We start from the raw sequence: 11,123 nt of genomic DNA, 5'->3' as shown, positions 1-11,123 counted from the left end.
CATCTACCTGCTGCACAGATCCCTCTCTCACCTAGAGCAGGCAGGGAACACTGTGAGGGTCATGTTCTTTGACTTCTCCAGTGCTTTCAACACCATCCAGCCTGCACTGTTGAGAGGGAAGATGGAGGGAGCCGGAGTGGACAAGCAGCTGACGGCATGGATCATCAACTACCTCACCAACAGACCACAGTATGTGAGGTGCCATGACTGTGTGTCTGATGTAGTAGTCTGCAGCACGGGGGCGCCACAGGGCACTGTCCTCTCACCCTTCCTGTTCAGTCTGTACACCTCAGATTTCAGGTACAATTCAGACCATTGCCACCTACAGAAGTTCTCAGATGATACGGCCATCATCGGATGCGTATCAGATGGGAACGACCAGGAATACAGGGGGGTCATCAGTGACTTTGTCGGCTGGTGTGAGAACAACGCACTCCAAATCAACGCCAGCAAGACGAAGGAGATGATCATAGACTTCAGGAGGAAGCCACCCCCTACAGCACTGGTGAACATCCAGGGAAAGGACATTGAGACAGTGGTCTCCTACAAGTACCTGGGTGTTCATCTCAATAACAAGCTGGACTGGAGTACAAACACAGACGTCCTGTATAAGAAGGGCCAGAGTCGACTCCACCTGCTGAGGAGACTGAGGTCCTTTGGTGTCTGCAGGACTCTGTTAAAGACTTTTTATGACTCAGTGGTAGCATCTGCCCTTTTCTACGCAGTGGCCTGCTGGGGGGGTGGATGCACCGAAAGGGACAGGAGCAGGATCGACAAACTGGTGCGGAGGTCTAGCTCTGTGTTGGGATGTCCTCTGGAGTCTGTGATGGTGGTGGGTGAGAGGAGGATGTTAGCAAAGCTGACATCCATCATGAACAACCCCCATCACCCTCTTCATGAGACCGTGGGTGAACTGAGCAGCTCCTTCAGTCAGAGACTGAAACATCCTTGCTGCAGGAAGGAGCGCTTTCGCAGGTCATTCATCCCAACAGTAGTTAGACTGTATAACACATCATAATGTCTTGAGTCACTTGGACACTTTACCTACACTGCCATCACTTTATCCATACAGTCAGATACATTTTATTTATTACACTCACCCATAAAATGCATACCGTGTATGCTGTGTACCTTACCGGCTACAAATGTATATAATATTTTGATATCTTTATATAGTGTTTGACGTGTGTGTATATGTGTGTATATGTAAATGTGGGTATTGACACTGATATATATATTTATGTATATAGTGCTTATGTATATGGGTATAGTTTTTTGCTATTTTATTTTATTCTATTGAATTTTAGTTTTAGTTTTTAGTTTAGTTATTTGTTCTTACTCATCCTTTTCATTTTTTCTCTGTATTGAGCTGCTGTAATGCACAAATTTCCCCGTCGTGGGATCATTAAAGTTTTATCTTATCTTATCTTATCTTATCTTATCAATGTACTGTCAAAGTAAAACAGGAAATGAATAAACAGGAACACAGAAACGCAGACTTGAAACAGGAGGCAGGCACACTGAGGGAGTCAAAACATAACTACACCATGCACAAGACTCAGGTAACTAAACTAAGAATAAAAAACAGAATCTGAATGTCCAAAAAACAGAAAGCACTGGGTCCCAGACCCAGGACCAGGACAGCCAGGGCTGCCCTTTGTTAAAGATTCTATTCATAATTTTTATGGACAGAATTTCTAGGTGTAGCCGAGTGTTGGAAGGCTTCCACCCTGATGACCTCAGAATCTCATCTCTGCTTTTTGCGGATTATGCCGTCCAGTTGGCTTCCTCAGGTGCTGGTTTCCTCCACCTCACACTGGAATGGTTCACAGCCAATTGTGAAGTGGCTAGTATGAGAAATAGCACCTCTGAGCCCATGGTCCTCAGCTGGAAAAGGGAGTGCCCACTCTCAGGGATGAGTTGCTGCCCCATTGGAGGAGTTTAAGTATCTTGGAATCTTGTTCATGAATGTGGGGAGAAGGGAGTGAGAGATTGACGGTCAGACTGGGGCTGTGGCTGCAGTGATGTGGATGCTGCACTGGTCCATGGTGGTAAAGAGAGCGCTAAGACTGTTGATTTACTGGTCAATCCACATCCTTACCCTCACCTGTGGTCATGAGCTTTGGGTAGTGACGGAAAGAACGATATTGCAGATACAAGCGGCAGACATGAGCTTCATGCGAAGGCTGGCTGGACTCTCCCTTAGAGATAGGGTGAGGAGTGCAGTCATTCGGTAGGTGCTCAGAGTAGAGCCGCTACTCCTCCACAATGAAAGGAACCAGTTGAGGTGGTTTGGGCATCTGACTGGGATGCCTCCTAGGCGCCTCTTGGGTGAGATGTTCCAGACATGTCCTACCAGGAGGAGGCCCTGGGGCAGACCCAGGACACTCTGGAGAGATTATCTAGCTTGGCTGGCCTGGGAACGCCTCGATGTCCCCCCAGATGAGGGGGACAGAGAGAGGTCTGGGCTCTTCTGCTTAGGCTGCTGTCCCTGTGACCCGGCCTTGGATAAGTGGAACATGATGGATGGATGGATGGATGGATGGATGGAAGGCCCAATTTTCAGTCATTACATATTGGTTTTCGACCTTGTTCCCTGCCTACAGAAATGTATGTGGATTAACTGAATCATTTAATATTAAGTACTGTAGATGATAAAATCCTCATAAATTTGATGAACATTATCCTTAACTCAGCAAACTATTTCAGTTCAGTAAAATTTTATTTACATAGCGTGAATTCACAACAACAGTCGCCTTAAGGTGCTTTATATTGCAAGGTAAAAACCCTAAAATATAATAGAGAAAGACCAACAGTCAGGCAATTTGTTTCCACAGACATCTTCATCTTCAGCTACTTTGAGAGTGTTCTGTTACCATTGTGCTAGACGTATGTACCTTAGAGAAAGTTTAGTTCTTTGGTACCACCTTCTGGTATGATTTAGGAAAAAAATCTGTTCACTGATGTCAAGAGTAAGAGTCCATTACTGTTTGAGGGAAAATATAGTCTGATCTCTACAGTTGCAACTTCTTCAGCTTAAGATAGTCTGTATGACAACTCCAGCAAGGTGCTGGACGTGAAGGACATTACAGTAAAAAGACACCCTCTGGCAGACCGGTCTCTAACAAGAACTCAACAGCATACTGAGAGCCAGATAATCTATAGAAGCAGCTCAGTTATAATTGCTACTACAGATGTTTATAAAGTTTAAACAATAACACTATGTCAGAGAAAACCTCTACCTCAGGATTAACGAGAACCAGATCTAATAGCTGGCTCATCTGGACATTCTGGGAGTTCATCATCCAGCAAGGTAGCTGCTGCACAAGCATGAGCAGAAGCTGATTTAGCATTTGTGGAGCTGGAGGACGAGCTGAGGCTGCAGTAAGTGGAACTAGAAGCTTCTATGCAGCTACAAAAAACTGCCTTGAAGATTCACTGGATAGAGTATGCATTGAAAAAAGGCCACGTGTCTTGGAAGCAGCAGTGATTCAAGATAATGATGAGATTCTTAGACAAATAGATGTTCCAGCTGATGACCTGGAAACACACATAAAGGAATACATAGAAGGAGCCACACAAGGCAGTCAAACTATGACAATTCTAGGAACCTCCACTGACAATACAGAAATACAGTTCCCTCAACATTCAGCTACTATACACTCTTATGATAAAATTTACAGACCAGGAATTGACTTACCTACTCAATGTAACTTTAGCCTGTTTGTAGTACCATATGCCCAAACACAAGTCACACACAGTAAGCGATTTAAAGAAATGTTTTATGGCCAAAGTGAAGCAAATATACACACCTAAATGAGCTATAATATACACACCTAAATGAGCATATATTTTTTTAAAAATCCAATTTCTCATTTTTTAACTTTTCACACCTTTTGTACAACTTTCAAATGTATATAATATTTAAATTATTTGCAAATTACTGCATTGGGATTTTTTTCATAGTTTACATAGCTTTGGAACTCAAAACTTTAAAATATCAAAGTTGTGGATACAAGATAATGCAAGATAAAATCAAATTCCAATGGTCCAATTATGACTTTTTACATGTCTAGTGATCCCATTAAAACCCAGGATTACAGAAACAGTGTTCTTCACGTAGTCGCTTTCTACAATGTACTTTCGGAGTTTAAGAAGTATTAGCTGGGTTACTTTAGAGATCTAGTCTGCACAACAGCCAAAAATAATAATAGAACACAACACATTGACAGAGAGTCCCTCCCGAATACATTCAACGTCAACTGTTTTTATGAAAAGCAATTTAAAAAAAAAAAAAAGGCTCACTAGGCCTTAGTGTTCCCTTTTCGGTCAGTTTTCACAAAGATAATACAATTACAGAAAAATATCACTCTTAAAGCCAAGACTTCCTAGTCCGTCCCAGCCTGGCCATGTTAGCCAGTTTAACTTTCACTTTGTCTCTGCTGTCTGGACTTCTCTTGGAGGTGCACTCCACAGTTGAGTCTGTCTCAAAGGAGATAGCTGGAGCATGTGCAAGTAGACTTCCTTTCTTTTCTTGGGCCATGGCTGCTGGGGTCTGCAGAACCAGCTGCCCCCTCACAGAATGCCTGAGCTGCAGCAGCAGGGGGTTGTGATTTGAGTACAATTTGACAGGGTCCCTCTCCGGACTGCAGCAGGTGGAGCAAGCTGAGCAGAGGATGCGAAAAATGTAAACCCATCCCAGGTAGTGGAGCTCTGCAATGTTGAGGATGAAACATCCCAAACTGATGCTGAACATAAAGTTCAGGAAGATGGTCTTCTCAGTGGCACGTGAAACAAAGCAGTCTGTACGAGTAGGGCAAGGATACGTGTCACAGCGGTACAGGTGAGGCACCTCAAACCCAAACAAGAAGTACTGGCCCACCAGGAAGGTGATCTCCATGACAGATCGGAGTAATACATGAAGAATGTAAATAAGAAGAATCTGGTTGGACTGCTGGGTGGGGTCCTCTCCCACTTCACCATAATCCTCTTCCAGAAAGCTTTGCTTTACACCTTCCCTCTCATTTGTATCCCATTCCTCACTGTAATGAGGGTAGTAAGTGGGCATATTGACCTTTAGTGCCCCCATACCATCTTTACCCATTTCCCCACACGTTTTTCTGGGAGGTCTCTGGGATAGCAACTGTGTCCTCTGGCCATCAATCTTCTCATCCTTAGCAATCTTATGCAGTACAAAAACTATGTAGAAGATGGATGGGGTGGAGACCAGTACAATTTGGAAGACCCAGAACCGTAGATGTGACACAGGAGCAAATGTGTCATAACAGACGTTGTTGCATCCAGGCTGCTGGGTGTTACAAGTGAATTTGGACTGCTCGTCACTGTAGACCGCATCACCCACCAAGGCTACCAGCAGGATACGGAAGATGAGCAGCATAGTGAGCCAGATCTTGCCAATCACTGTAGAGTGGTTCTGGACCTCAGACAGGAAGCGACCAAGTATGGACCAGTCACCCATGGCTTAATCTTAAACAAAAAGTAAAAGCTGCTATTAATATTAGGACAAGTTAGGGTATACTCACACAAGACACACTTCCCAATCATTAATTTAGTTGTCAGGAAGTGGGCTGTGTTGTTATGTTGAAACGTTTGTCAAGTAACCAACCAGAACACAGATCAAGGACTACATTCACCAGACATCATCTTTAAACAAGGCTTACTATCTTCCCCCACCCCCACCCCATACAGCCACCTGACTAAAGTAATATATACCAGTCATGACATGAAACCTGGGCTAGTTTCTTGTGACCAGATAAGCAATAATATTATTCACTGACAAAGAGTGACAAAGCTCTGCAAAACTGACATGGAGTTCAGATTATTCGCCAAAGAAATTTAATACCATCCCAACCACCAATGATTCCAAAACCCCACAGCTATAAACCCACCAGTTTACATTCTGATTAAAATAAAGTATTTGACATGTAAAAACACTTTTTATCTTCATGAAAATTTTATTGAATATGAACATACAAATATTCTAGTTACAGTCAGGATTGTGAAGCATCCTAATTATGTTTCTGGAAACATCGAACCTGTTTAGAAACCTGATTAAGACCTTATAACAGTACTGAGTGTTTCTTTAATGTAACTAAGTATACTTATTGAATAATGTAGTTAATTACAATTTTGAAGGACTTATATTTTAATTTATACTTTTCTTTTTGTGTTAATTTCTACTTCTGCTACACCACAGGGAGATTTCTCTTACAGCTTTTAGTTAGTCTGGGGCTAGGGCTAATGTTGGGTTTAAAGTTAGGGTTTTGTAAATTAAAAAAAATACAAATAAAATAAAAAATCTGTGCATACAACATGTTTTGTTATATATTAAATTTAATCTGCAATGATCTATGCTTTTATAGATGAAATTATTTTAACAAATAAAAAAAACAATAAAAATTCACTAAGAAAAATCATCTACAGTCAGAATAGCCTAATCATTAGATGCAGCTGGATACAAATGAGTTTAAAAAAAACTCCACCTCAACATCCTGCACAACTTTGCTTTTATATTAATACATAAGTAATAATTAGCTAATGATTAAATATAAACACAAAATAATTTAAAACAGTTCAGGGGACATTTTGTAATAGCTTTACTTTTAATACTGTTAGTATATTTTTGTAATGCAACCAAAACACTTTTACTTGTTCGAGTGTAAGACTGGTTCAGCCAGTGTATCCATGTAGTCAGTGATGCACTGTGAAAGCTAATGTTTGACCCTTATTGCTGTTTGATACATAGTATCGGTGCTTCTTTGACAGATCAGATGAAAGCTATATATAAGGATTTTTCTGGAACTCATTTCAAAACAGTTTTCAGTTTTTACAGTATTTCTGTCCATTATTGCTATTGATTAGACAAAGTTAACAACAGATTTACCTTAACTCTGCTGATAATGATCCCGTTTTTTCCTCTAATGTTTTTCATTTAAAATATAATTTATATATAATCTACTGATAGCTCATATCAAACATCTTCATGTGAATAACAATAAATCATAAAATGAAAACATTACTTTGGGATCCCCAAATCATTTATCATTTTCACTTTTTTTAGTGGACAATAAGATACACTTCATTGTATTTTATAGTATACTCACAGAGTTAAAAAAAAACCCCATCAAATTTAATGAAAAAGCAGTATTTATTATGTTGTTATTACATGATATAATAGATACATCTGCTGTTTCTGATTAAATAAATATTGATTTGCTATGGTACACATTTATTCTGAAAAACATCCCTGATAATAGGAATGGTGTCTTTTTAAATCTGTGAGTATGCTGACAGAAACTAAAGGGTAACAGAATCCAGTTTGAACTCACCTAATGTAACCTTAAACTCTGCAGCATAAATCCTTATAATGGAGCCTTTGCCACGCAGCTTCCATGGCTATTTTTAATCTTAAAGTTTGGATGAATTGAATCCCCTTGAGCGTGGAAAGAGAGAATAGGCCGATCACACGCATTAAGCCAGTCCATCTGAACCAAACATTGTGCTATGTCACTACAAAGGCTGGCAATGTACATTGTAACAATGATTTCAAAACACAATGAGGGGGCTCCTTTTCTGAACACCCGGGAACCATCAAACAAAAAGCATATGGAACCGGCTGGAAAATAAACATAATGCAGGTCTTTGCAAAGCTTCTGCTTAAATCACCTCGAACAGTACAAGTTAGAGAGAATTTAGTTATTTTCCAGACAACAGCAGGTCTCAGCTGGAGCCAGTATTGTTCACTATTTCTGTCAGCATACAGCAGCTGAGTTCTAGGGGGAAAAATGCTTTCAGGTTCTTCCATGTTTGCAGCTCTATAGATCATAATACTGACTCACTTCTCTACAGTCATCGTTCACAGTGAACAGGTTGCAGAAGTATTGCATCCAATTTATTTTCAGAAACAATAATCAGAGTAAATAATTTCCAGGGCCTTAACACTGGTGATAATTGTACTGGAGAACTTTAGGGGCACAGCTGCTCCCCTTAATTATGTCTTATTCTCAAACCACGCATTTAGTTCTGCTGGGTTCAGTTGTTAGTGTATGCCAAGTTAGAAAAAGGCTGCTTTAGCTTTAGCAAGTTAGCACACACAAAAAAACAGTTAGATGTAAACAACACCTGAATCAAACTAAACCAGAGAGAATATAACTGATTTCTGATCTTATATCTCATAAAACACAAAAAGAATGTCTGATTGAAATTTAACCTCTGGGTGGCACAGCAGTGCAATTGTTAGCAATGATTCATTTTGATGGTAACAACCACTGAAAATTTCAGGCTTTTATCTGAGATATTCGTGTTCAAATGAATATGGCCACAGATTTCAATGTGTGTGAAAAAAAAATGTCCTGAAAGTAGGACTTTCATGTGCTATTTTGAGAAAAAAGTGAAAATACTGAGAAAAAAAAGGTGAAAAACTATTTCCAGATTAAAATCACATGTCAAGAATAATGTCAGCTCCCATCCTCCATCAAATTAAGTGAGGAGTGACCACGAGCTGCCCAGCTGTGCACATCCTTGAAGACTGAAGGTGAATTTGTGAATTGGTCATACTGATAGCCACACCATATAAATCAGATCCCTTGAGTAGAGCAGTGTAGTAGTACTTTTTGCCATATAATCAATCAATGTGCATAATGACCTGAGAAAGATATCATGAGTTTAATGAAATTAAGGTGTTGTAGATAACCTCCCAATTTTTGTGCATAGATGACTGGCTAAAACAAAGTGAAGAGGAGGCTCAAACCTCTAAATCTAATTCTAGATGAAGACTAATTACACAAACTATTGACATAAGTTGGATACACACCACAACAAAAGCAACAAGCAAAGAGCAAAGCAAGAAGGGGGCACCAGAAAGGCTGCTATGAACATCAGTGGTGGAAATAGTTGTCAGTTACAATCATCAAAATTAAAAGAAATAAACATTTGAAATATATCTGTCTGTGTGTAATGAATGAATATAATATACAAGTTTCAATTTTTGAATGGAATTACTGAAATAAATCAACTTTTTCATGATATTCTAATTTTATGACCAGCACCTGTATATGACACGGTCAAACTTCCCATGCTGCATTTCTATATTACTAAGCCAAATCCACAATCAGTTGGAGATGTTTCTACCACTGAATTTGAACATAATGATGTTGATTCTAACTGGATGACATTTTTGAAGTTCCTGACAGTCAGTTCTTGTCTTGGGTATCCAGTTACTCAGATCAAGATCAGGTCAGTCCTCATCAGTCCATTGCCTCAGATTAATCAACTGGTACAAATTAACCAGTCATCACAAATCCTTTGGTGGCTACAGAAGTTCATTTTCTTTTAGCAGAGATATTACAGGATGATGCAGGTTTTATTCACAACTATGTAACACTGGAAGAAAATTTACATGAAATCTCTGATCTAGAATTTATATTCAGCACACACCCAGAGGATGAGTTTGATAATGCTGACAACTGATTTATAGCCTGAAAAACTTGACCTCAAACCTCAAACAAAAATGCTAATAAAAATGAAAACCATACACAACACAAATTGTTTTAATGATATGATTGAAGCATTTTCTGATCCAGACACTGTCTTACCAACTGGTGGTGAGGCATATTGGGCCATTGCTATAGACAATATTCTTGTAGACTGTCATTGTTACATAACATTTATGTTTAGTCTTCACAACTTAATACAAATTCAAAAGGAACAATTTAGAGCTAAAACAACCTTCTGCAATTGAGTTCAGCTTTTGTATACACCTTGATCCTGTAGAGCAAAAACTTGTTAAGGTAGTCAGAAGAAAAAAATACTTTCAAAGTGAAAAAACAAGCTTCACAAGTAGACCCATGTTATAGGTAAAAATAGCTTTTATGCACTGTTGAATATGGCCCATTTATAGGAATTGATGTTTTCACTGTCAGGCCTCAGAAATCTGAACCACACTGATTAACCTCCTTAGTGAGAGGACGATCCTGTCTCAAATATTTATCAATATTTCATTTCAAGGTGTACAATTGAGCAGCAGAAAATCTCTCGGAGCATCCCATCCTTTTTTCCTGCATCAGAAGACAACAGAGGTCAAAGACAGTTTCATTGCAGGGGTCCAGACTTTGGGGGTGCACTCCTCCTTACAAAGAGCCAGCTGCCTTTGGTCTTATTTTGTGTGAATTCCAGGTTGTCACAACTGCATCAAGTTCATCCTGCATTCAAAAAAAACAAGAAAACATCAAACCGAAGATTGTTTTCATTTTACCGCTGCGTATAAGTCTGTCTTATACTCAACCTAATCCTAATGAAAATAGTCAGCTGTGCCGTTCTGTTGAGGAATTATGTGCTCCAATGCCAATGATCATTATTATTCCATATGCGCTTATCAAAACAAGGTTTACTATCATCTTGGAGAGTTTGGAAAAGACAGATCCAAAACTGTGCACTTTGTTTTTTCAGGATTCAAGAAAAGACCCAAGACTCAATGCGCTGGTTTGCGGTGCTGCGTTCGCAGCTGAAACTTCAGTCTCTTGCAAAACTGTCAGCATGAATCCTTGGCAAAAAGACAAGTATGTTTTCAACATATCCATTTTCTGTCCCCCTGTCAGCGCACAGCCGCTCCAGGCATCCTCCCAAGCGCCCAATGGATGTGATGAAGTGGTCAGCTATCACCTTTGGGTCGTTGCTCTGCAACATAGCACCTAAACCCATCAGTGCAACCACTGATGGCAATGCCGTATGGCTTCGGTTTATTCAGTTGGACCTTTATTGCGGTCTGCATCCATGATGGTGCAGCCACCTGAGCTCCACACATTCGGGATCAAACAACTGTTGTCTTATTGTGTCTTATGATACAACATCCCCCTTCTGTACTGCACGAACGTGTAACCAGCTATTTCATTTTGCACAAATCCAACCAATTCTTCCACATTTGTGTGGTTTTTCATTCTGACCAGATGCAGCATTCTGCACCATCTCTTCAACGCTATCGTAACTAAGTTGTATAATATAATATAATAAAATAGAAATAATTTCCTTGGTACTTAAACTGATTCTGGTTCACTATCTCATCTACACAAGGCATTTTGTAGACAATGTAGCAGATGTGGCAAATG

At 39.8% G+C, this 11,123-nt stretch overlaps 1 protein-coding gene across 1 annotated transcript; it reads right to left on the bottom strand.

Annotated features, from left to right (window-relative positions):
• Positions 1-4,372: 4,372 nt before the first annotated feature.
• On the bottom strand, positions 4,373-5,479 carry LOC115791009 (gap junction delta-2 protein). The gene has a single exon (XM_030745071.1). The coding sequence runs from the start codon at positions 5,477-5,479 to the stop codon at positions 4,373-4,375; it is 1,107 nt and encodes a 368-aa protein (XP_030600931.1).
• Between the last annotated feature and the right edge of the window lie 5,644 nt (positions 5,480-11,123).

Source organism: Archocentrus centrarchus, chromosome 13, assembly GCF_007364275.1.
Source record: "Archocentrus centrarchus isolate MPI-CPG fArcCen1 chromosome 13, fArcCen1, whole genome shotgun sequence".
Lineage (NCBI taxonomy): Eukaryota > Metazoa > Chordata > Actinopteri > Cichliformes > Cichlidae > Archocentrus > Archocentrus centrarchus.
Note: the sequence above shows the minus strand (reverse complement) of the source record. Positions and strands in the feature narration are given on the sequence as shown.

Bases quoted from the DNA above. Each gene is read 5' to 3' on its own strand.
- LOC115791009 (XM_030745071.1), bottom strand. From the start codon at position 5,479: ATGGGTGACTGGTCCATACTTGGTCGCTTCCTGTCTGAGGTCCAGAAC.